General features: G+C 39.4%; 1 protein-coding gene across 3 annotated transcripts in view; it reads right to left on the bottom strand.

The window, feature by feature from the left end:
- ALPK1 (alpha kinase 1) overlaps window positions 1–26,593 on the bottom strand; it is a 119,119-nt gene that overhangs the window by 48,685 nt on the left and 43,841 nt on the right. For 2 of the 3 annotated variants that reach the window (XM_087437731.1, XM_087437730.1), the window contains 2 exons: window positions 16,109–16,339; window positions 11,646–11,800 (listed from right to left, as the gene is read on the bottom strand). In XM_087437731.1, the coding sequence (XP_087293857.1) occupies window positions 11,646–11,800; window positions 16,109–16,229 (276 nt within the window). In that variant the 5' untranslated portion in view covers window positions 16,230–16,339. Of the gene's footprint in view, window positions 1–11,645; window positions 11,801–16,108; window positions 16,340–26,593 lie in introns of those variants that run through there. The other variant, XM_087437732.1, reaches the window with a different exon arrangement.

The raw sequence follows: 26,593 nt of genomic DNA on the forward strand, positions 1-26,593 counted from the left end.
CTACTAAACTAGGAAGTGTCAATTTAAGGAATGGTTATTCATGTCACAAAGTAGTCTTCATGATTCACCGTAATATTCTTAAATAATAAGCTTCCATAATTAATTTAAAATACGATTCAATTACAAACATGTTAATAATGTGAATAATAAGATACTTCAAAGGGGGAGTGAAATAGTGGTACTTAAACCAGGTTGTATGTTAGAATCAATAGTGATGTTTTGTTAATACAGATTCTTGGATTTCAGTAGAGATCTACTAAATCAGAATCTCCGGGTAGCAGGAGTTGGGAATATATATTTGTAAGAAGCTGCCCTTTTCCCCATTCTCCTCCCTTCCCTCCCCAATACACACACATCCCAGGAAGCCTGATTCAGTCAGCCCCTGGAGCAGTATGTGGAATCTCTGGCACAAGTCACTGAAGTCATAATCAGGTCAAAGTTATGTGCATTTTAAGCATATTAGGCAAAGATATGGCTTTACATTAAGAGTGCAGAGAAGCTGCCACAGTCTTGTGCTCAAAGTAATAAAATGGGAGCGCTGCTGAGAGAGGGTAGCAGAGTGACTCACAAGCCCTTTTCAAGTTCTACCTGACAAGGACTACTCCAGAAGGCCCAGAGATTTCGATCTCATACACAAAGCCAGAGGGAACAATTCACGCCTAATATGATAAGAGGTTTCCAATGACCATGAAAGAAACATATTTTGCTTCCGGTCTTTACATGGTGAATAAATATTAAAAATTCCAGAACTCAGTTGGTAATACTTTCACAATGTGACAGATTATACGTATCTATGGAAAAAAAGCTGATTTGCTGAGACCACTCTCCTGAGGAAGCTGGTCGACTCAGTCACTAGAGGGAGATACTGGGGGAAAGTGCAAAAAAATGGGGCTCTGATTGCACTGAGGCAGTGCTTGATTTTGGGTAAGTTACTTAACTTTTTAATTGCAACTTTCTCATATACAAAATGAGGATAGTAATATCACATAGATTACTGAGATTATTTAAAAAACATATACATGAAGTGCCTAGCACTTAGCAATAAATACGTGTTCAATAAATGATAACACATTGTTTTGAGAGTAGATCTGTGGAATCAGTCTCTGAGACCTAAAAATATAAAGAAAATTCAGAAAGTTTCCACTGAAGTTTACCAATGAGAAAGAAATGAAGCTTTACTAACATTTAAAGCAGTGGATGGACACCAGCCCCTTACTTCGCCTCTACGTCAGATGCTTTCTGATCAGAGATGGAGCATGAGAAATTCCTCCTCTTGGAGGGGCTGACGATGAGAACTCACTCATTCAACTGTTGTCAGCTTACTGTACTGCCCTTTATTTATACCTGGTTAAGTAGATTTACAGATTATATTATTACAAATCACAGATACTTTCGAATAATTCATCATGAGAGGGAGAAAGACTATAAAAATCTCAAGGCAAAGTTCTTTAAAGAATGATCAAATGTAAAGAGTTTCGACATTTTTCTTTTATTAACAGACAAGTGCCAGCTTTGTGCAGTGGCAGTACTGCAGCCAATGAGGTATATCTGAGGTGATTCTTGCTAACTGAAACAGACAAGTGCTCCAAATTCGCCAGCCTTCTCTGTGATGACAAGCAGCTGACAAGAGTATGCTATTCAACAGGTATTTTGAAAAATATTTTTCAGATGATAAGGGCTGGAAGTGTTTTCATCATTGTGATTTTCTTACTAAAAACAAAATATCACTTATAAAAAAACCTCTCACAGGGGCCAGCCCAGTGGGGTAGTGGTTAAGTTCCCTCGCTCTGCTTTGGTGGCCTGGGGTTTGAGGGTTCGGATCCCTGGCACGGACCTACACACGGCTCATCAAGCCATGCTGTGGCAGTGTCCCGTATACAAAGTAGAAGAAGATGGGCACAGATGTTAGCTCAGGGCCAATCTTCCTCACGAAAAAAGAAAAAAAAACCTTACACAAATGAGAAACTTTTAAACTTGTTTAAAAATCTTCCAAATGAAGAGTCTGAATGGGTTTTGACATCCTTTGTTAAAAAATAATGTCTTCTGATTACCTTGCAGAAATGCACAATTGACACTAAGGAAGGTGGAAATTTGCTAGTTGAATTTCAACAACTGATTTTTCATAATTGGTGTATGGATTGAAATATGAATAGCATGAATTAGTAATCATAGTAATAAAACATCCTCTTTTATTTGGATCTACATATCTTTGAGAAATCATTTGTTCAACTATTACAGCTCTTAAAACTAAGTATTGAAACAAACTGTGCTGGCCACATCTTGAAGGCACAGTGCTAAGCCAAGATTTTAAAAAATAATTAAACATATTCTCTTTCATACACTGCTGGTGGGAGTGCAAACTGGTCCAGCCACTATGGAAAACAGTATGGAGATTCCTCAAAAAATCAAGGATAGAACTACCATATGATCCAGCTATTCTACTGCTGGGTATTTATCCAAAGAACTTGAAAACACCAATTTGCAAAGGTACATGCACCCCTGTGTTCATTGCAGCGTTATTCACAATAGCCAAGACTTGGAAGCAACCTAAGTGCCCATCAAGGGACGAATGGATAAAGAAGCTGTGGTATATATACACAATGGAATACTACTCAGCCATAAGAAACGATGAAATCCAGTCATTTGTGACAACATGGATGGACATTGAGGGTATAATGCAAAGTGAAATAAGTCAGAGGGAGAAGGTCAAATACCATATGATTTCCTTCATTAAGTAGTAGATAATAACAACAATAAACAAACACATAGGGACAGAGATTGGATTGGTGGTTACCAGAGGGGAAGGGGGGAGGGAGGAGGGTGAAAGGGATAATTTGGTACATGTGTGTGGTGATGGGTTGTAATTAGTATCTTGGTGGTGAACATGATGTAATCTATGCAGAAATAGAAGTACAATGATGTACACCTGAAACTTTTACAATGTTATAAACCAATGTTACTGCAATAAACAAAAAATTTAAAAAAAATAAATAAAAATAAAAATCCAAAAAATAAAATAAAATAAAATAAACATATTCAATCACAATTTTCACAAGAACAAAAAGGTTCTCATGCCAATAATGCAATTTAAAAAATTATTTAAAAATATTCCTTTAATCTTTGTCTTATTCTTCTTAAAAGTCTATCCTATAGAAATATATATAACACAGTAATGCATAGTACCTGCATATAATTTATTAAATAAATCAATGTATATCAGGGTGCTTGCACAAAAGTTTTTACTGATGAGCAATAAAAAAATTGAAAGACACTTGATTCAGAATGATCAGTGGGGATAACGCAAATTTTCTTTTGTGCTGTGCAAACACATTCTAAAAAAGAAAGGACTAATTCCAAATATCTATGAATTTGTTGAGCTTAAAATTTTTTGGTTTCTGCCCCCTGAGGCAAGTTGGTTCAATATGCAGGGCAGGTGATTCCAGATCATGAAAGGATGGTGGCGAGCAGAGGGAGGTGCACAGAGCGCAGGCCTGGGGTGTCGTCCAGCTTAGCCACACTTTGCAGCGTGGTGTGGGACGCCTCTCAAGCTCTCTGAGCCATGGGGTGTCGTCCAGCTTAGCCACACTTTGCAGCGTGGTGTGGGACGCCTCTCAAGCTCTCTGAGCCAATCACCTCATCTGCATAATGGGCATAATCAATTCCATTCTGCAGGGTTGTCATCAAGATGATATGTTGTGAAGAACATATCAGATTGAGGCATGTGAAATTGCCAGTATCTGACGTCTGTTGACATACAGACACAACACTTATGTCCAACCTAATATAAATAGTGTCAGATACATGGAGACCTACATTTAGAGAAAATATCATTGTTTAAACTCCTTATTTATATAACATGTAAGATGTGGGAGGGGATTAGGAGGTACAAACTTTGAGTTATAAAGTAAATAAGTCATGAGGATGTAATGTGCAGCATAGGGAATACAGTAAGTAATATGTAAGAACTTTGTATGGTGACAGTAACTAGACTTATCATGGTGATCATTTTATAATGTATACAAATATCGAATCACTATGATGTACACCTGAAACTAATATGATATTATATGCCAAGTATACTTCAATAAAAATAAATCAATAAAAAGATGTGGGAGGTGTTGCTATCCTTAGTTGCTGACAGGACTGAATAAACACATCCCTAGGATTTATCATTTTCTGAAGGTCGTTGCTTTCTTCTGTCTGCCCACTTCAACCTGTTCGTTTTCTGCATTTTGAGCTGGGTTGTTCTGCCCACTCATCTTAGTCGGATCAACTCCTCCAAGACTTGGCTCAGCCTGTGGGCCTCATTAGGGGGAGACGTGAAATTCATGCCATAGGGTTAGCCCTCATCAAAGGGATAACTCACATGCCTGCTTCTGTGGCAACCAAAGTTTCGCTGGTAGAATTGTAAGGACAAGTCACCATTTTAATTTATCTTCCATTGAAACTTGAAAGTACAGTATTAAAAGGGGCAATTTTTGGCACAGTTTTAGAGCAGGGTTTAAATCCTTGGTGATTTTAATCATACTCCATCTTAAAGTCTGAACATACATGGGCCTTGGGGCTAATATTTGTCCTCCAAAGACTCCATTTTCTCAGAGCCTAATTTTCACTTATTTAATGAAATTTATTTTTTATGAACCTGAACGTTTTGTCTGGCTCCTTTTCAAAAGAAGAACTATAATGTTCAGCAGAGGAAACTAAAGTTTTAAATGTGGATCATTGGAATTGTAAAACTTCTGTCTTCATTAATTCTGCTCTGAGTAAAATAGTCATGTCACAATGAGAGGGGGGCAGAGGGTGGGCCTAGGGCAGCAGCGAGGAGAGGACTGCATCAGAGAGGCTGCTCCAGTCCTCCCATAGCCCGTGTAAAGGACGGAATCGTGTAGATTCAGGGAGGACACGCGGCCCAGGGTTGGGACACCTGGGGTTGTGGTCCTGTCATTCCCACTCACTGGCTGTGTGACTCGCGGTGGCCCCCTTCTTACTGTCTCTGCTTTTCAGTTTCCCCACCTGTCAAACAATGGGCTTGAAATAGATGATCTCTAAATTTCCCTCTACCTTTGATGTTCTATCATTTGATAAAGAAATAACTTGTGTCCCCGAATACCAATTATATAGATATGTATGTATATTGCATATATGTGTATACGTGTGTGCACACGTGTGTGCTAAAGTGTTCTCCAAAAACAGAACAGGAAAATAATGACACCTAGCTTATAGCAGGCTATCAAATGGGAAGAGAGAAAATTCGGAAACAAGCACAATGCATTTCCAATCTTTTATCAGTGCAAAGATTCACTGTCTGCGTCATTTAATTAATGACTCCCGCTTCTCCATGGTGAAGATAGGAGCAGTTCAGTATTTGTACTTGCTCTTAGAGGAGTGGTGCAGCAAAGCCTGACCCTCATCCCTTAGGTGTCTGAACACTTGACCCTATCTAGACTTAAGCGGCCATGACTAGAGGTAGGGAGAGGGAGCTGGATAGGATCTAGGAAAGAGCTGATAGGGTCAGAACCAGTAGAGCTGCAGTAGAGTTGGAGAAAGGAAGATGCATTTGAGAGATATTTAAGAGTAGAATCAATAGGCTTTGATTACCAATGAGATATGAGGGTTGAGGGAGAAGATAGAGTTAAAGATGATTCCTAGGTCTTGATCTGGGTATCTGGGTGGTTTCTGGTACCATTTATTGAGATTGCGATCATTGGAGGGGGATAAAATGTGGTTGGTGGAGGGGAGGGAGTTGGAAGATGATGAGTTCAGTTCTGAACATGCTGGACTTAAGGTATCTGGGACATCCAGTTGGAGACGTCTAGTGGGCTCTTGACTGCACTACAACCCAAAACTGAAGTAGGAAGACTGATGTGTTTCTTCCAATCTATTTTCTCTGGCCATGTTTAGGGATGAAATAATATAGTAGAATCCACTTTTTGTTTTTCTTTTAGAAACAATTTTCGTTGAAATGTTCCTTTGAACAAACTCTTTTCTTGACTGTGGACTGTGGTTTTTTTGCCTTCTTCTCTATAGAGGCATAGGATCACATGCTAAGAATCTGGAAGTCATTTGAGAGCTTTCTTGCTTCATTATCTTCCACATGTGCATAAGCTGGCTTCCGCTTGGTGTGTTAGTTTCCTGTGGCTGCCATAACAAAGTACCACAAACTGGGTGGCTTAAAACATAATCCAAGGGCCGGCCCCGTGGCTTAGCGCTTAAGTGCGCACGCTCCGCCGCTGGCGGCCCAGGTTCGGATCCCGGGCGCGCACCAACACACCGCTTCTCCAGCCATGCTGAGGCCGCGTCCCACATACAGCAACTAGAAGGATGTGCAGCTATGACATACAACTATCTACTGGGGCTTTGGGGGAAAAATAAATAAATAAAAAAAATTATTTAAAAAAAACATAATCCAAAAAGCACCTATAACTGCTTTTGAATTCTCTATTATTAATATGAAAACTAGCACCTGAAATAAATGTTTTTTAAACTAGTTTTAAGAATATCTTTTAACCCAGAGCTTATTCACGGACGGAACTTTGTTGTTCCCATGGATAGCATCTCACGTCTTACCACATCCTCACACCACGTATCTTTTTTCAACTTGACATTTCATTTCCTAATAAATTCATACTTTAGTTGTCTTTTGCTAAAGACCCTTTTCCCCTCTCTGCTCCCAGGTTAATCACACTAGATGTTTTTAAAACATTTCCCTGAAATCTTGTCATGACCAACTCTTATATTTATACATGTTTATTTATGTTTTAACTCTTGGCCCTTTAATATTTAAGTAGTTCAAAAATAAAAATATCAATAAGTTAAAAGCATCAAGATTCTCCGAAGAGACATTAGAAAAAATATTCTGAAAACTAAACTTATCAAACCTGACATACCCACAAAGATTTTTCACCCAGGACAGCATAAGAAAACAACTAATCATTTATTTTTTTGGTCTCTCTTCAAATTACTGCAAGGAAGCACAGATAGTTCCAAAAACATTTGTGGAATAAAAGTTATCAGATTACTCGTTTTCATGGTTGTAAAGTTGGAAAGGAAATGGAAAAAATATCCTCATTCTGAGCCTGCTTCATTTCCTCGGACTGTACTTTTGCCAACCTATAAAAATTACCCTGTGTCTCCTGCAGAGGCACCACGCTCAACTCAGTTCCCTCCCTCCACAGAAACAGGGCTGGGGACAGGCCAGCCCCAAACAGCATCAGGACCCCCAAACCTGCAGGGAAGGCTCAAAACCAGGGTCTATCAGACACCTCTCCTTGGCCTCGCAACCCAGCCTGCTCCCAACTGCCACAGACACGCAGATGCAAACATGCCCTTTACCTCCTGTTCAAAAACTTTATTATCATATTTTCTTTTAGTTGTGTAGAAATCATCCTTCTTAGAAGTGTGAAAGTTACTGAAGAAATTACAAAGTTGGCATTCACCTCGAGGCCGGTGCCTTCATTCCCTGGCACCTCAGAAGCAAGGACGGGTTTCCTAGTTAGAACTCTCCTGCGCCCGCCGAAAACCAAGCTAAACTGAAGCTCAGGCTAAATGCCTTCAGTACTTTTTGAAAAATCCATCAAAGGTTTTGCTGAATGATATTTATAAGGGCCTTACTGTTCTCTTTCAGAAACTGAAATGCCCTTCTCCGACACTTGAAAAAAATTGCTTGTGCTTTTCATCTTTCCCTCTCAGAGTGTAAACATTGTTTTGAGTGAAAAGAGCTGAAGGAGCGCTTACTTTCCCTTGAAATTTTATTTTTAAATAAGAGAGGGAGAAAATCCTTTTTCTGACTAATACTAATAATACAGGTCAAAGTGGCAGGCGATATACAATTAAATGGAAAACAAAAAAGGTTCCCCCTCTTTTTCCCACAGTACAATGGCACTGGAATATAAATTAGCGATGAGGATGAAATAATACTTCAAAGCCTGTAGTGCGGGGCACTGCAGTGTTTACAAAGTATTCTCTATGGCGCGATGAGACGTTACAGATGATGGTAACCCATGGACTTGAGGGTGTTACTGAATAGTCTAAAACTAGCATGAGGTAGGATTTTAGGGTTTCATAGCCTGTGACCCTGTGATATGCTTTGTTTCACAGGGCAGCTGCAGTTATCAACAGATGTTTCAGCAATAAATAATTGGTATCGTCTCGGGAAGACCCATCTACCTGGGGAGAGGGCATAATGTGCAAATGCTGCCCGGCCATTACAGACACATTAATCTCCCATCTCTCCAGGTTTCTCCGGGTGCTGACTGCAGGTGTTTTTTCTGGGAGAGAGCGGACAAACCCTCTCAAGTCAGCAAGCTTTGTGTAGAGTGTAAAGGAGGTTGGCCTCTGCCATAAATTTCTGTCTGTGGCCACACACCAAAGGAGAAAAGACTGGGGGTGGGGGAGGAGAAGAGGGGAGCGGGGAGGGAGGAAACGGGGGAGGCAGTGGAGAACAGAAAGCAAAGCACAAAACACATATAATTTTCCTTAAGTTCAGCTTAAGAGAGTAACATTATAAATGACCCTTAATTTCACCAACTCAGGCACTGAGCACAATTCTATGCTTAACTTTGAGCTGTTATTTGTGGAAATAACATAAAAGGCACAATGTCTACACTCCAAGTGTAATGCTAATTTTAAAAATGGAGGGGAAACTTTTCATGGGAAGGATTGATTTCAAGGCAAAAAAAAATCATGGAAAGTTTAGATTTATGAAAAAACACTAAGAAGAGATAAGACAATGGAAAAGACAAACTCAGCAGCCTTGAACTATTTTTTATGTGAGAACAGAATCTCACAATTAATTGATTATTAAAACATGGTCATCTGGCTTCAGTAAAGTATAATATTGAAACCAACGGATAATGGGACAAAAACTAATTATGGAATTTATTCAAGATACTTTTGACAGACTAAGATGTTAAAAGTATCATGAGTTCACAGGGTGCTATAGTTCTCTGTGTTTACAAAACAGAGTGGGTTAGCAATTGTGCACTTGGGGTCTGACACAATAGGAAAGCATTCTAAGAGTCTTGAGGAGGTGTGGTGGCTTAATTTATAGCTTGCTGGGTAAGCTAAAGAAAATGATGCTCAGAGTTCTAAAAGCTCTCAGGTTAAATACATTAGGGGCTAAAGAAGCCTAATGAACTGATTCTTAGAGCTGCCACTGAGTGAGCTTGTGAGCTGGGCACAAACTTCTTAAATTCTCCGTGCCTCTATTTCCCCCAGTTGTCACATCTGTGCAATATATAGTGGGAAGGTAGAAGGAATAAAATGGACTCTTAAAACAGTCTAACAACTACAAGCAGCTTGTCTCCCAACTCACACTAACCCCCAAATGCAGCGAGACAAATGTTTTAAAACACCATCTTCAGTTCTCAGCTAATGTCACTATTGGCTTTGAATGCAGGGAGGGGGATCTGGTGAGTGCAGGATGGAGCAAGAGGGGGAAACCCTGGTAGTGGGGTGCTACATCTCGGCCTCTCAGCCCATGTTCGAAATTCAGAGGAACTTTCTAAGCCCTAAAGGTCAAAATAAGGGTCCCTCCCTCTGAGCAGCTGTCCTACTGTCAACTTCCTTGGAAGGCTTGTGAAGTTCTTAGATGCCACCAGCCGGATCACACAGGGCTTTCCAAGCAAGTGAAGCGACTACCAGCTCTGTGCGAACTGGCTCCAGTCTAAACGACGGCTCCCGGAATTGATGGGGAAGAGACTTCTCTGGTTGGTCTCCTACCACCTTCACTCTGGAGTCCCCTCTCCTCCTCTCCTCTTCTCCACTCACACCCCTGATCAGCCTCTCTGACTTCCCCCCTAACTCGGCACACTATTCTCTTCTTTAAGACAGTGGTTCTCAAACCCCAGCATGCATCAGAATCATCTGCAGGGCTTGTCTAATGCTGACTGCCAGACCCTCACCCCCAGAGTTTTTGATTCAGTAAGATGGGAGGGGGGCGGGTGGCACAAGAATGTGAATTTCCAACAAGCTTCCAGCTAATGCTAGTGTTATTGTCGGGAGGTCTTCCTTTAAGCATCACTGCTTTTGAGCTGCACTGTCCAGTAAAATAGCAGCCCTGGTCACATGTGTCTGTTTATATAGAAATTGATTAAAAATGTAAATAAAACTAAACATTCAGTTCTGCAGCCATACTCACCACATTTCAAGTTCTCAAGACCCACATGTGGCCAGGGCCTAATGTGTTGGGCAGCGGTGACACAGAACATTTCCCTCACTACAGAAAGTTCTCCTGGAAGCCTATAGCTCGCTTTAGAGTAAACAGGTCTCAGGGCTTCTACTTGTGCTTTCAATTCTTCATGTGGGGCTTCCTGAGGGAGAATTGGAAGTGGGACGGAGGAAGGGGCTCTGAGTCACAGTCAGACCACTCACGGGTCTGTTCACCTGGGCAAGCTAATCTCCCTGCACCTTAATCTTCTCATCTGTAAAATAGGGATGATAATGGTAATAATCACTGGAGGGCTATTTTGAGAATTAAAGGAGATGATGCATGTGCAAGCACCTTGCAAACTCTACAGAGAGATACAGACTATAGTTATCACTCCGTCCCAGCTCTCCACCGATACCAAGCACACTTATTTAACCCGCTGGCTCTCTACTGCATTCTTCCAAGTATTCACTTCTCTTTGCCTGCAGACCCCAGGCTGCTTCACCCCAGTCTGTTTGGTTTTTTTAGCGGGGGAGGAAACGTGGAGGTTTCTATTAAGTCTCCAAAGATGCTGTAATGTGTACACAGATCAGGGGATATTTCCAGGATTTATGTTTTGATAGGCGAAGACAATATCTATACATTTATTTCAGGATGACCCAAAAACACATTCCCAGGAAAACTGATAAAATAAAAATGATAGGATATTGTCATTGCTCGTAATGCCTGGTCTCTGGACAAATATATATATATTATGTGAGAAAAAATACATATAAGTTAATAGACTCTCTTTCTTGACAATCATCTGAGAGAATGTAGGTAAAAAACAATGCTACCAAAAAGGACAACAGCGCTCCTTGTGGCATCCCCAGAGCCTGAGCCTGAAGTCTGAGCTCCCATCCGAGTGCATGTGCTATTCTTGAGGCCCACTCCTGTCCGGGCTGGAGGTCTGAGCTGATTAATTTCCAATAGGTGAGCTGAGGAAGAAGCATGTGAATGACTTTGACTTGATGCTTCCTGAACAGCCTGCCTCATGAGGAAATAAGGGAATGAAGAGGATCCCAGGTCTGGGAAGGGACGTGCCAGACTTCCATAGCTCAGACAGCAAGTCACATTGATGAAACAGTGGTGAATTTGTCTTTAAGCTACCCAACTTTTAGAAAGGAGCATTTCAGAATAAAAATTCTATGAGGCATGGCAGAATCGAACTACTGCTTCTGGCCCACTGAGGATCTGTAAATACTTCAGGGTGACAGGTTTCTCCTTAGACCCTCTGACCACCCTTCTTCACTTTTACTTGCTTTGGCTTTCCAACAGACGGTCTTACAGGCAAGAGACGCTTTCTAAAAGCTATTTCCCCACATTAGTCAATCTGGCAGAGCTGACCGTAAGGATAGGGGCTGTCTGATGCTTCAAAGAAATTTAATCTATTAGACCGCTTAGAGGCTAAATGCCTCACTTGGGGAGTCAGAGGCACAGGTGGTGCGGCTCTTCCTACCAGCAACTGCTGCAGCCCGGCGCCAACCACGTCCTGCAGGTTTGTTTTGTCCTCTGGGCCCATGGCTTGTTTGTACTGCCACTTTTCAGGCACGAAGGGCCACTTCATTTCCTTTGCCTCCTGGATCAGGGTCCTTAATTCGCTGGGGAGTGAAGCTGAAAAGGTCAGAGTTCAGGTAAGGAAATTGCAGTCAAAGAAAAGGCTGTTGAGTTACCAATGTTATGTTGAAGCACCTCAGTGGCCAAAAAATGTTTTTCTACCTCTTGCTGGATAGTCTGAGCTGGTGGCTCTGACTCGAAGGATAATAGCGCAAAGCTATTTGTCAGGCGGGCCCTGGTCTACTTTGCCCTACAGGTAGATTGGGGTAGTCAGGCATTAAGAAAGGTTTTTAGCAGGAAGCAAAGCACTTTAGTGACCATCTCTGCATGAAGAATCAGAGAAAGGAATGGAGGAAATATTATTTTCCCTGTAAAATGAGAAAGGGACTGAGATGGAATGGCATTTGGGGCTTGCGGCAGCTGGGTCACGCAGAGTCAATTTGTACAAGCTCTTCGTACTTCTCCAAGACCTCGCCTCGCCTCGCACTTTCACTGTGGACTACATTTGAATGGAGACGTTGAAGACGAAAAACCCAAATGAAATTGGAAATGGTATCAGTTTGTTCTGAAATGACCTTATTTCACATTAGTAGATACATTCAATCTCTCTATGGGTGCCAAGCCCACTTACACAGGCTCACAATCTCCTGTCCAAACTTGGGAAACCCCAAATGCTCTGGAAACTAGAAGGTTTTTTTCTTAAGTTTGGTACTCAAACCAGACTTGAATTGACTGGAGGCCGTTTACAATCTTGTTTATCCTACCTAGTGAGATTAGTTAAAGATTTTGCTGCAAAATTTTAATGTTTGACTATAGATGCTGCCCCAGCTTCTGCTGGAATGTGAATATAACAGATAGTATGTGCACCATACTATCTTCCTAACATTCAGAATTCTGAAGCACTTGTGGGTCCCAGGGTTCTGAATAAGGGATTATGGACCTGTATATGGACTGCCAGCTACACATCTCTAGGTGCTTCTCTTGCAGATATCTCAGACTTGACATATCTAAAAGTGAACTCATCGCCTTTTTTCTAAATCTGTTTCTCTCTCTATTCTTTGTTTTGATGAATGCTACCATTCTCTGAGTTACCCAAGTCTAAAACCCTGGGGTCAGTCAGGGCTTTTGCTCTCTCTTCCTCCCTGAACCTAACTGATTATCCAATTCTGTGGATCCTAAGATCCATTTCCTCCTTTTCATTATCAGTAATTCTTGTCTGAATCTCTGCTTCCTATCTCGCCCCATCCACTCCATCTTCCACATTGCTGATCCCCGTTTTGCCAAAAACAAGATGGACCAGGCCACGGCCCTGCATAAGATTCTCTAACGGTTTTGCACATCCCATCCTTGCTGTTTGCATTGCCCTCCTTCAACCCCTGGCGATCAAGCTCAGGCCCACTGAGTTTAGCATTCAGTGCAAACATGGCCGCTTCTGGTCAGCCTGCCATGAACTCCAGTGGGGTTGAGATGCCCTTCCTGAGTGCTCCCGAGCCCCTAGGTGCATGCTTCTTTCAGCCTTCATCCCACTGCTCTGTAACCACATCTGTGCTCTCACTGGGCTTCAAGATCCCTGAAGACAGTCATCGTATCTTATCACTTTTGTAAATCACACCATGATGATTAAAAGAAGGATTAGTCTTATCTCTACATGAGATGTGCTAAACAGGGCAAAAAGGATATGACAGAGAGAGTGAAAAATGAAAAGAAGAGAAGGCAGAAATGTAAGGAAATCTCCTGATGGGGAGGGACTGCTTGGCGTTGAGTGGATATCATACGGACCACACCAATAAGTGATCCAGATTGACCACTGAGGATGACTTACAGATATCACCCTGAAATCACCCTCCTTCTATTCATCACCTCAGAGCTACTGAGCACCTATGCTGAACAGCACTCCTCCAACGAAAGCAGAGACGTGGGGCTAGGGACCTACGTGGTCACAATCTGCTGGAAAGCCTGGCTCTCTCACCACTGACATAATTTCAACCTCTGAAAATGTTTCCAAGATATACGTAGGGAGAACTTCTTAAACGACATTTCTAAATAGTTGGGAACAGGATGACTATTCAGTCCTATTTGCTTAGGACATTCCTATGTGGTCCTAGTGTACTTAGTAAAGCACTCCTTTGTGCTCTCAAAAGTGTCCCAGTTTGACTGATAAATTATTTGTTCACTCTGTCCGCGAATGTCAAGCTTAGGGGTCAAATGAGCAGTCAAATGACAACAGAAATGGGATTTCTGGATTCATAGAATTTCACCATATTTTGGCACTGAATAGTTTAAATATTTTCAAATTTCTTCATGATGATGGAGCAAATCTATTCTTTACAACTGATTTTTGCCTCCTTCACACCACCCTTTTCCTAAGGTCATGCCAGGACGTGGATAGGCCATGGGGCATACTGAAATAGAAGATGCCTCTGAAATACGTTTTAACAATATATCTCTGTTTGGATTTCAGTTCCTTCTCTATCTCTGGAGAAGTTTCTAGGGGTAGTCACCCATGCTGACAGGGACAATTTCTGAGGAAAAAGGATGGGGTTGAGAAGAAGAGGGAAAAGAATAAAAACCATAGTGTTCGTGTTGGAGTCCGCTGGCTTGCCCTGTCGCCATAAGGGACCCTGTACTAATGCCTTCCTCTTGGAGCACATGCAGTGGCTGGTGGTGGCACAACTGGCCCACTGGAGCTGCTCAGAAACCACCTGCCAAGGGAAGGGGTCTGAGTTCACCCTGCATCCAGTTGCGCCAATAGTGTTCAGTGGACCACAGAGCAGCCGTGGGGATGGTTAACGTTGAGACTGTCGATGGCTCAGCATAGGAGTTTCCTCCCTGCTGGTTTATGGGGTTCAGCCAACCCCAGCAGTCAGCCCTGACTGAGCAGAACCTCCTCTACCTCTCTGATCACTTACTTCCCCAAGCAGCTTACCTGAAGGCCCCTGGCTAATTGAGTGATTTCGCAGCTGTGATTTGCCTTATCTGGAACTAAACTGATTATTTCTCTTATTCTGTGGCACTTGGGAAGAAAATGCTACCTGACTAGGGGCTCAGAGTCTTCACTGGGGAGAACACAAAGCTTAAAGAAATTGGGGCTAAAGAGACAAAGGACGTGATGTAGTAAAAGGACAAGAGAAAAACTTCAGTGGAAATAACAGAACAGAACACACTGGCCCTGGGGAGAACTAGGACCAGCACTTGAGAATTACTGGGGGTGCTGAGTACCCGCCAGTACCTGACAAAGATTGACACCCGCCTGTGTGCACTCAGGATGACCGGCACGTATAACTGACAAGCCAAGTCTCACACTAGCGTATCAGGCTAGTAAAGAAAGAAACGCCTAAACTAAGATGGTGAAACGACTGGACATGGGGCATCTTATCTTGAAAGGAGCACAGGTTACATGAATGACAGGTTACAGAAAATTAAGACTTCTACAGGCACCTAAAAGCACCTGTATACAAGAACATGGGGAAAGGACTCTCTACCAGAACTTTTCCCATCACGTCATCACAACAACAACAGAACAGATGGGGGGTATGCGTTTTATACGGGAATCTTACTTCTGTAAAGTAAGCAAATCACTAAAAATACCAAAAAAATATTAAAAACACATAAAAGGGACACATTTATAGAAATGGAGGAAAATTTATTTGAATGCTAAAAAGAAATCTAAGGAAAAAAGATTACCTCTCTAAAACTTGCTAAAGAAGAAATAAGAATTGCTTTAACTTTCTGGACTTTGTGATTGAAACTTCCTAAACAATGACTCATCTAAAACTATGAATGGCACAAACTATAAAATGAGCAAAAAGCCAAGTTCTTAAACCCTGATAATGTTGCTCTAAATATTTATCAGTATGAGTGGATTTATTTTACGAATGGCATGTGAATACAACATGAGAAATACATTGATGATCAAAAAAAAGGAGAGATTGGACAGATGAGATGACACATTTATGGAAACCGTAGAAGTCTATGGAAACTGATGAGGCACAAAAGCCTAGTTTGTAAAAAAGTATGTGCCATCATTCGGAAGTTGCTTCAATTTTTTAATAATTGAAATTTATGTGCACCAGCACACTTGGACCCTTTGTTCTTCTTGAACTAAACTGTTTCTTGTAGCCTCATGTTTACTGAAGCCTAAAATTAGAACTGACAGCAATTCACTGCAACAAAGTGGGCTTCCTCCCATGCCCATCCGCCCGCAGCCCGTGTCCCATTCATGCCCTAGAAATCCACTCATCTCTCGGTGGTCGTCTGCCAAGAGAAGAAAAATAGGGCAGAGATGAGAACGTGTCGTTCAGGCTGGCGAGAGGAGAGTGAACCTGCGGGCTGCCCTCCCCTCAGCGCCTCCTGTCAGGACCTCACCTCTGCACCGCTGGTCCTCGCTCTTGTCCTCCTCGGACACATCTGCCGTCTCCGACAGAAGCTGGTCCAGCGTTTGCTTGCACTCGTGCAGCAGCACAGCCACAGCTTTCTGATTATTCATGATGGTTACCCTCCCTGACGATGAGTCAAGTGTCCCTGGGTCTACGGTGATCAATTACTTAGGAGAAGACATCGATTCTCAATAAAAGAGCCCCTTCAAGGCCGAAGTACCTGGTGAACAAAAGAGGGGGAAAGATAATTAACTGAAGCATCATCAATTATGTGTAAGACTCAAGCAGGGAGGGATAATAGGGCAAACACATGAAAATACATGACAGCCCCTGAGGACTTTATTAGGGGAGTGTGTGAAATGACTGCAGGCCTGGTCTAGATGGGCAGCACCTCGAAGGCATCGGAGAGCAGAAGGGAGAGGGTCCTGGTGCAGACCCCGTTACCCACGGTGAAGCCAGTGGAATCACACAGAGCTGAGTGAAATGAGTATTCCCTATGATTTATGTATCTTCTGCATACTTCACATCAGAGCCTCTGGATCCCAGTGGTACCACACTTTCTGCCTCTTTGGAAGCCTACAGGAAGCATCTGGCTAACAGTTCTAATATTCAGACACAAGCACATGGTCATATGAAGTTTAGCACTCTCATAACCCACCACTGATTTCCCCTGTGCAGTATTCTTCATGGTATTTAGCATCATATAATTTGGACCAAGATAGGCAATGCCAGATGCCAAATTTAAAGCTCTTCACTGTCAGGCACATTGCTAAATAACATAGAGAAACGATGTCCCAGAAAACCCGGTTTCCTAGATCTATAATATGGATGAATCTATCATATGAATGGATGGATCTACTTATATTCCCATTTAACATATATATTGAGAGATTTATTTCATAAATATGAGTATATTGTAATGAGCTATTGCAGTCAAGGTAATTTCAGAAACAAAATAATTCACTGACAGTACAAAAATGCCTTACAGATAAATACCAAAAATTTATTTGATTAACAGATCTTTTTGTTTGCCTTTCTTTTATTAAAGAATGTACGTTGTAAACAAAACAAAGGAAGTTATTCTCTTTCTGAGTTTGCCAGAATAGACAGCAGAGCTGCTGTCTGGTTTAGATGTTCTTGTAAGGCATGCAGAATCTTATTACCCAAGCAAGAGAACCTGAAAGGGAAGAAAGTCACAGTCATACAGATGGCGCTGCTCGCTCTGTCTCCTAGCATCTCCATGCAGTGAAGTAATCATGGGAAATTTAAAGTAGTGAATTATTGTGTTGGTGTTGGGGTAAAACGTGCTTTACTACCCGATGGGCTCACTCTAAGAAGTTGGTTTTGAATTTGAAACAGCAAGAAAACATTTTTTCTATCTTTTTTCTATTCCATGACTTAACAGGAACAGAAAATGAAGTGTGAGCTAACAGTGTAATCTAAATTTTGTATTTTTCATTCTAACCTGGCTGGTATATTCTGTATGCATTGGGTTTTAAAACACATACACAAACACATACATTCTTTACACACATAGAACTGTCAAAGCAAAGTTTTAGGATGCTACAACCTTGTTTCATTAAAAGAATCATGTATTTGTTGATGAGGAACACAAGCAGGGTTCTTGAACACAAAATTCTTGTTACTTGAAAGAGCATTCACATACATGAGATTGTGAAGAATTAGTTACTGGAAGCATCTAAACGTAAGTGTGTGTGTATATATATATATATTTTTTTCTTTTCTTTTGCTGAGGAAGATTCACCCTAAGCTAACATCTATGACCAATCTTCCTCTTTTTGTATGTGAGCTGCCCTCACAACATGGCCACTGACGAGTGGTGTAGGTCCACACCTGGGAACCGAACCCAGGCAGCCAAAGCAGAGCACGCTGAACTTAACCACTAGGCCACTAGGGCTGATCCTTAATCTCTTTTCTGTTTAGGCATTTCAGAAAGTATCCCTGCATCAACTGGGTTCTTGGGCTTAATGGTTTTCAATAGCACTTTTACCTCAAATGTTTATTAGTCAATGTTTTATGGTACAAACTGGCCATTAGCTTGCCTTTCTAAGTAAAGAACCAAGCAGTAAGGGCTGGTCAGGGAGCTAATTAGTGGACTAGAGTGAGCAAAAGGCCATGCAGCAATGATATCCCATTCCCACCATACTCTGAAAAGGGGAGACGGTGGCTATACTGAAAAGTTAGTACGGAGATTGAGAAATGCAGTTGGTTGTTGAGAAGGTTAAGAATAAACTTCGCTTGGGACGAGCTGTGGGTGAGTAGGACACTCACTTCAAGTCCTAAATTAAAGCAATAAGGGAATTTTCTTTCCTAGGATCCTTTTTTAAGGACTTCCTATAGAAAGAGAGGTGTAATATGAAAATATGAAGAGCTCATATATGAAGAAATAAAACTGCATTATAGCATAATTTTAATAGCACATCACCCCGTTGTCTAAAGGCTTATGATCATGTTTTATCGGTGCTGTTTCATCTTCTTAAGGTAGGAAGCAGTCTTCTGTTATACTGGCAAATTAAAGTGAACTTTAATTGCTCTGTTTCTATAAAGGTTTTAATCAGAGACAGTACATAGCAATGAAAAGAGGACCTAGAAGAAGGAAAACTAGTACATGTAATAGTGCTCAGCAGATATTTGTGGGCTAATTCCATTTCATTCTCTATCATTTACTATTTATGACAGCTCTGAGATTCACTTTTGAGATTCACTCTTCTCATCTGTAGTTTGAGGTGTTGGTTAGAACCATTGTTAAGATCCTTCCAGGTCTTCAGTTACATACTCAGCAAGAGTCTGGATAGACCAGGTTGTCTACTGCTGAAGAATATCTGATATTTATTTACTGAAAAGTTCCTGGTTCTTTTAAGAAACTTTAAATATAATACTTTTAGGTATACTTTTCTCTGTGGTTTAGAATTGTTGGCTTGAATCTTAGAGGTTGATTACTAAATAAATACACGTCTTTGCTTTTGTTTCCTCACTTGAAACCCCAATTCCTAATGCACCGGATCATAAATCTCTTCCTTTTGTCCAAGTGCTGTGAAGTAGAGATAAGATACATGGTTTTGTGAGGGCAAACAATAAGACTTATCTTAACCATTTGGGTAAGGCCAGGGCAGGTGCAGGGCGGCTTCCCTGAGGATGTGACGCCTGAATTAAGCTCTGAAAGAGGAACAGGGCTTAATGAACTTAAAATGGTGGGGAATGGCCCTAACACAGAAGGAAATACAGAGGGAGTAAAAGAAGGCCAGGTTGGCTGAACTAGAGATAAAAAGAGAAAATTGATAGGCAGTGAGGCAGGGGCTTTGTAGGGCCTTGTGTGCCAGGTGAGGATTTTGTGTTTACCCTCAGAGTGCTAGGAAACTACTGGAAGCAGTAGGAACACAACCAGATTTGCATTTGGAAAAGATGGTTCTGTTTTGGCTGTAGTATGAACCGGGGGCGAGAGGAAGAGGGTGACTGCAGGTAGATCTCTTAGGTACTTATGGCAATAATCCTGGTGAGAGACATCAGGACTTTGGACCAGAGTGATAGTATTAGAGAAAGAGAAAATTGGACAGACCTGAGAGCTGTTTGGGAAATAAATACAGTATTGGTGTTGGATGGATATGAATGGTCTTAAAGATGAATCCCAAATTTCTGCCTCACCATAGCTCAAAACTGAACGGATGATGTTACCATGCTTTGGGCCAGGGATCATAGAAGAGATCTTCTAGGAAAAGACATAAATATATCTTCTATTTTGTATTTCTAGCAATAAAGATAGTATGGAAGATAAATCATGCTGTCCAAAATAAGCAATCAGACTTTAACCAAGAAAGCTTTTTTAAAAAGGAAGAAGAGATGTCCAGGATAATTAATGTTTAGTACTTGTAACTCCCCAAAATGTACTAAAGATATTCTTTATACTTTTTAAAAGTTATAGCATTTTCCCCTTTCTCTGTAGAATTTAGGAGAAAAAATAGGAAGAAAATACTGTAATATGAGAAACACTTTGGAATCCAACCATCTGTCCAGACTTGTATGGTTCATTGTTAGACATAACAGAGGCTGGATCCCAGGAAATTTTCCTTCAGGCAACAGTCTTGCTGGAAATGTTGGTCAGCTTCATTTATAAAAGAATCATTTTCAATTTCAACACATATCAATTTTTTGCCCCCCTGAACTGTGGCACTCTGAGCTATACATCATTCTAAATTGAATAACGGGAGTTTACCAATATTTTTTGTAATCTATGGATTATGTTTTCTATTTTAAAGTCTGCCTCATATCTTTTTCTTAAAAATCAAATAGAAGGAGGCCAGAAAAACCAATCAAACATACAAACAGATAAGTCTAGAATAACACTAGATACCCAACAATGTAGAATCATATACTCTAAGGCACACAAGCACACACATAGCCATATGGTCATGTATTCATATATTCTGTGTTTTATTTTGACATATGTATGCTTTAGTTCTATTGATGACTTAGAATTTAGCTGAGTGGCTGAGTTATAGGATAATTGATAAATCAACCATCATTAAAAATAAATCAGTGGATTATTCAAAGTCCCATTTCTTTTAGCCTTTGTGTTTGAGTTTTTTTCACTGGACAATTAGTATCTCTATTAGGGGGTGAATCAAAGAAAATAAAAGAACTTTAAAGATTTCCATGGTCTGCTGGCTGCCACTTCTGTAATAATCCTCTAGCCAACTAGTCAGTATCCCTAAGTGTGAAGATGTGCGAAAGTGTAAAGTATAAGAGATGGTCTGTACTGTCAAGGAGTTTACAATATAATTAGAGGAAAAAAACATAAATACATAAAAAAATGAACTCTACAAGGCATATTACAATTATAATTGTATTCCAAAAGCTCAATTTAAATTATCTTTGCTGGGATTCAATTAATGGTTGGTTGTATTTATAAGCAAGCTCACACAGCTCATTTAATTCATATGTACATGAATACTTATACTAGAAGTACTTTTTCATCTACATTGAAAATCATTTATCATATTTTTTTTATGAGAAAAGGTATTCTAGTCTCCAGTGTAGAACAACAAGAATACATTTCTTCAGTCACGCACCAGCAATGACAATTGAGCCTTTTCCACCCTTTCATCCTCCGCTGAGCAACCCCACACACAGACTCTGACCACTTTCAGAGGTGAAAGTGGAGAAACAACAGGAGAAAGAAAAATCTGATTGGAAAGTAATCCAGCTGTGGGGCTTGGATAGATATTTTTGGGGTAACAGCCATTTGTTAGCATTTTAAAATTGCAGAAAAGGGAAAAGGAGAAGCAAGTTCTAAGTCACCAAAAACATAAGGAGCAGACTTTTATTTCTAGCAGTATGGAAGACTATATGCCCTAACCAACACTCCTGCTGAAAACAACTAAAAATGCTAGAAAAGCATTTAAAAATCTCTACAATGTATCAATGAAATGGCAAGAAATGAAGGACTACTCAGAAGACAAAAACCAAGTAGAAACTGGAACCCAGAAAGTTAACCAACAGAGAAGCTAGCGTCTGCCTTGAGTGTATTTGCCAAACGCTGTGAGCTGAAACTTTGGTTTTCAATATCTTTGAGTGTGGGAGGGTAGGAAATAAAACCAAAGGCCTACCCTTTGGTTTTATTTACTTCCCAGGTGGGAAGTATAAGAGGAGACTGCCCCCCTGCATAAAACTGAGATCCTAAAAGGCTGTACCTTCAGTGTAAGGGTGGGCTAAAAATAAATCCTCATCCTCTCCCCCTACTTCCCAGGAAAATTGCCTGTGGGAAAACATGCTACTTCATGGAGGAGAACAAAACTTTTTCCTGAGAATGTGATGCCACACGGTCCACAAAACCTCTAGTTGTTAATTATTTTAAAGTAAGTTATTTAAAAATAATCTTAGGTTGGTAGTTTTCTCAGGCAACTGGTGAAATGAAACATAATCTTCTCTAAAGGAATCTGCCTTCAATACAAGCTTCAAAGAATTCCCACCTAAAAAATACCAAGAAATATGAGCTCCTGGTCAAAGCTCACAAAATGCATAAGGCAAAAAGAAACAATGAATGAAAGCAGAAACAACAGATAGTAAAATCAGACCCACAGAGACTTTAGACAATGGAATTATCAGATATAGACTACAAAATATACAGGTTTTGAACTGAAAGAGTATGTTGAATGTGTGAGTAAAGAGCAAGAAACTATACAAATGTACAAGCAGATTGAAAAAGAATCAATTACAATTTCTAGAAATAAAAAATATAATAATTAAAAATGTTAAATTCAATGAACTGGATGTATTTGAAAAGATATTAGCTCTGGCTGAAGACAGAATTTTTGAACTGGATGATAAATCAGAACATCACCTAGAAAGCAACAGAAAAAGACAAAGGGATGGAAAATACAAAAGAGAGTTTAAGACGGGGCCGACCCAGTGGCATAGCGGCTAAGTTCACGTGCTCTGCTTCCGCAGCCCAGGGTTCCCTGGTTCAGATCCTGGGCTTGGATCCTGAGTTCATCAAGCCATGCTGAGGCGACGTCGCACATAAAGCAACTAGAAGGATGTACAACTATGGCATACAACTGTCTACTGGGGCTTTGGGGAGGAAAAAAAGGAAAAAAAGAGGAAGATTGGCAATAGACGTTAGCTCAGGGCCAATCTTTCTCAAAAAAAAACTTAAAAAGACAAGAAAGTTCATAGGAAGAAATGTAAAAAAAAAAAGAGAGAGGTTAAGAAACAGGGAGCATTGATGGAAAAGGTCTAGCATATGTCTAATCAGAGTCCTAGATGGGAATAACAGGAAGAAGCAGAAGAAATGTTTGGAGACATAATGACTAAGAACTTTTAGAACAGGGGGCCAGCCCTGTGGTGTAGCAGTTAAGTGCGTGGGCTCTGCTGCGGTGGCCTGGGGTTCGGATCCCAGGCGTGCACCAACGCACTGCTTGTCAAGCCGTGCTGTGGCTGCATCGCATATAAAGTGGAGAAAGATAGGCAGGATGTGAGCCCAGGGCCAGTCTTCCTCAGCAAAAAGAGGAGGATTGGTATGGATGTTAGCTCAGGGCTGATCTTCCTCACACACACACACACAAAAAAACTTTTAGAACAGAAGGAAGACAATAATTAAAATACCCATAATCCTCAAGCAGGATAAATAAATAAACAAAAATCCAAACCTAGAAATATCATAGTGAAATTAGGGAACACCAAAGACATGAGAAGATCTTTAAAATAGCCAGAGAGAAGAGACAGATTACTTTCAAAGAAACAACAATGGATTTATAGCTGGCTACCTAAAACCACCAATGAAAAACTAGAAGACAGTGAAAGGATATCTTCAATATGCTGGGGGAGAAAGCTCTGCAAAGTAAAAATATTTAAAAATAAACATTAATTGTTCTGTACTAAACAAATCTCTAAAGTATGTACTTTAGATAGAAGGAAAGTGATCACAGATGAAGGGCCTCAGATTCAAGGAGAAATAATAAACGACAAAAGTGGTAAGTTATTGGCAAAATATAAACAAACATTGATTGTATAAAGCTACAACAATAACAATGTCACATGGGATAAAAAAAACAGAAAAATGCACATACAAACACAAACAGCATTTATGGCAGGAGGAGAGTGATTGATGTTAAAATGTTCTAAGATCTTTGAATAGGTCAGGAGGAGGGGAAACATTAACTTTAGGCTGTGATAAAATTTCTAAGATAATTCCCAAAGGTTGAAATAAAATATATAACTTTGAAACTAGTAGAAAGAAAAAAATGAAAAGAAACAAAACAATCTAAAAGAAGGCAAGAAAAAAAGAAAATTAAGAAATATACTTCTAGGGCCGGCCCTGTGGCTTAGCGGTTAGTGCGCACGCTCCGCTGCTGGCGGCCCGGGGTTCGGATCCCGGGCGCACACTGATGCACCGCTTCTCCGGCCATGCTGAGGCCGCGTCCCACGTACAGCAACTAGAGGGATGTGCAGCTATGACATACAAATATCTACTGGGGCTTTGGGGGGAAAAAAATAAATAAATAAAATCTTTAAAAAAAAAAGAAATATATTTCTAAATAACTCACAGGTCAAAGAAGTCATAATTACGGAAATTAGAAAATATTATAGTGGAATGATAAATGCTACATATCAAAATGTGTCGAATTCAGTCAAAGTGGAATGTAAACAAGGAAGAGTTAGGATAAATACGAAGCACAAAATAAGAAGGTGGAAATAAATTTAAATATATCAGTACTTCCAATAAATATAAATGAACTAAATGCTACAGTAAAAAGATAGACTAGATTAAAAAAAATAGCTACATGGATTTAGTTAAAGTGTAAGAATATAGAAAGGTTAAAAGTAATAAGATAGAAACAGATATGGTAGAAAAAAATTAAAAGAAAGTTGGTGAGGCTCTATTAATATCAGACAAAATAGACTTTCAGGCAAAAAGCATTAGTAGAGATAAAAAGGTCACTTCAAAATGATACGTGGTGCAGTTCACTAGAAAGGGATAGCAGTTCTAACCTTGTATGCATCTAGTAACATAACTTCAATATATATGAAACAGAAATTGAAAGAACCATAAAGAAAAACATGTAAATACATAATCATATTGGAAAATTGAACACACCTCTCTTAGAGACTAATGTATTAAGCAGACAAAAAAAAAATCAGTAATGATATAATTGATTGTATCAACACAATTAACAAACAAACTTGATCTAACAGATATTTATGAAACAACATACCCAACCCAATAGCAGAATATACATTATTTTCAAGCACACCTGGAACATTCACAAGAATTTAACACCTACTGTGTCATAAAACAAATCTCAGCAAATTTCAAAGGTTAATATCATACAGATGACATCGTATGGCCAAAATGCAATTAAGTTGGTAATCAATAACAAAAAGAAGACTAGAAAAACCCTTATACGGAGGAAAATTAAGAAATATTCTTCTAAATAACTCCAAGGTCAAAGAAGTCACCATTACGAAAATTAGAAAATAATATAATGGAATGATAAATATTACATATCAAAATGTGTGGAATTCAGGCAAAGTGGAATGTAGAAGGAAATGTACAGCTTAAATACTCATAACATAAGAAAATTATGGAAAATTAATGAGTTTAGCTCACATAACCAAAAGTAAGGAAATGAATAGAAAAAGTAAACTAAAAGAAAGTAGAAGAAAGGAAATAAAGATAAGAATAGAGATTAATGAAATAAAAAACAAATATTAATAGGAAGGTCAACAAAATAAAATTCCTTCAGAAGACCAATGAAACTGACAAACTACTGGCAAATTTGATTGAGAGAGATAAATAAAGTAGGATTAAAAATCTTGGGAGGGGGCATTACAGATGCTACGGAGATTTTTAAAAAGCTAATAAGAGAATATTAGAAACATTTCATACCGATAGTTTGAAAACTTAGATTAAATAGGCAATTCCTATAAAAATATACCTTACTTAAAAAAATCAAGAAGAAATAGAAAACTTATATGGTCCTATAATCTTAAAGAAATTCAATCAGTAATTGAAAAATCTTCCTACAAAAAAAACACAGCAGGAACATACACTTTTACCAGCAAAATTCACCAAACATTCAAGGAGCCAATAAATCCAATCTTGTGCAAAATATCCTTGAAATCAGCAAAAAATGGCTAAAAAATGTAATTGAATAAAAATATACCATTTACAATGGAATAAAATTTCAATTTATAATAAAAAATAATGTATATGTGTATATAAGTATATATAAAGTATTTAAGAATAATTCTAATAATAAATATGCAAGACTTTTAGAGAGATATTATAAAACTTACTTCATTGAAAGACATTAACGAAAATCTAAATACATGAGGCGATATCCCATATTAGTAGGCTTGAAAACTCAATATTATTAACATATCAATTTTCCCCAAATTAATCTTTATCTTTAATGCAATTCCATTCAAAATCTCAACAGCTCTGAGTGTCTTTGTGATGATTCTAAAATTAATGTGGAAGAACAAAGTTCAAGAATAATCAAGATATTCCTAATGAAAAATATCAAGAGAGAAGAGAGGGTGTCCTACCAGATGTCAATAATTAATATAAAATTATATTAAATGATACAAAAGTTATTGGCACTAGGATAGACAAATCAACCTTCTAAATAAAATAGGGAGTCCAGCAAGAGATCCACATACATATGGAAACTTGATTTATTACAGAGCTCAATATATGGCATTGAGCTAATTGTTGTTTTAAATTAATACTAGTAAGATTAAAGACTTAAATGTGAAAGACAAAACTATGCAACTTCTAAAAGAGAATACTTAAAAAGAATATTTTCATGACCTTCGGTTAGGGAAGAATTTCTTAAACACTTGCAAAACAGCAAATCATAAAAGAAAAGATTGATATATTTAATTAATTGGAAAGATGAACTTCTGATTAGTAAAATGACGTCATAAAGAAAGTGGAAGACAAGTCACAAAC

The sequence above is a fragment of the Ceratotherium simum genome, chromosome 12, assembly GCF_057802395.1.
Source record: "Ceratotherium simum simum isolate JZ-2026a chromosome 12, ASM5780239v1, whole genome shotgun sequence".
Classification (NCBI taxonomy): Eukaryota; Metazoa; Chordata; class Mammalia; order Perissodactyla; family Rhinocerotidae; genus Ceratotherium; species Ceratotherium simum.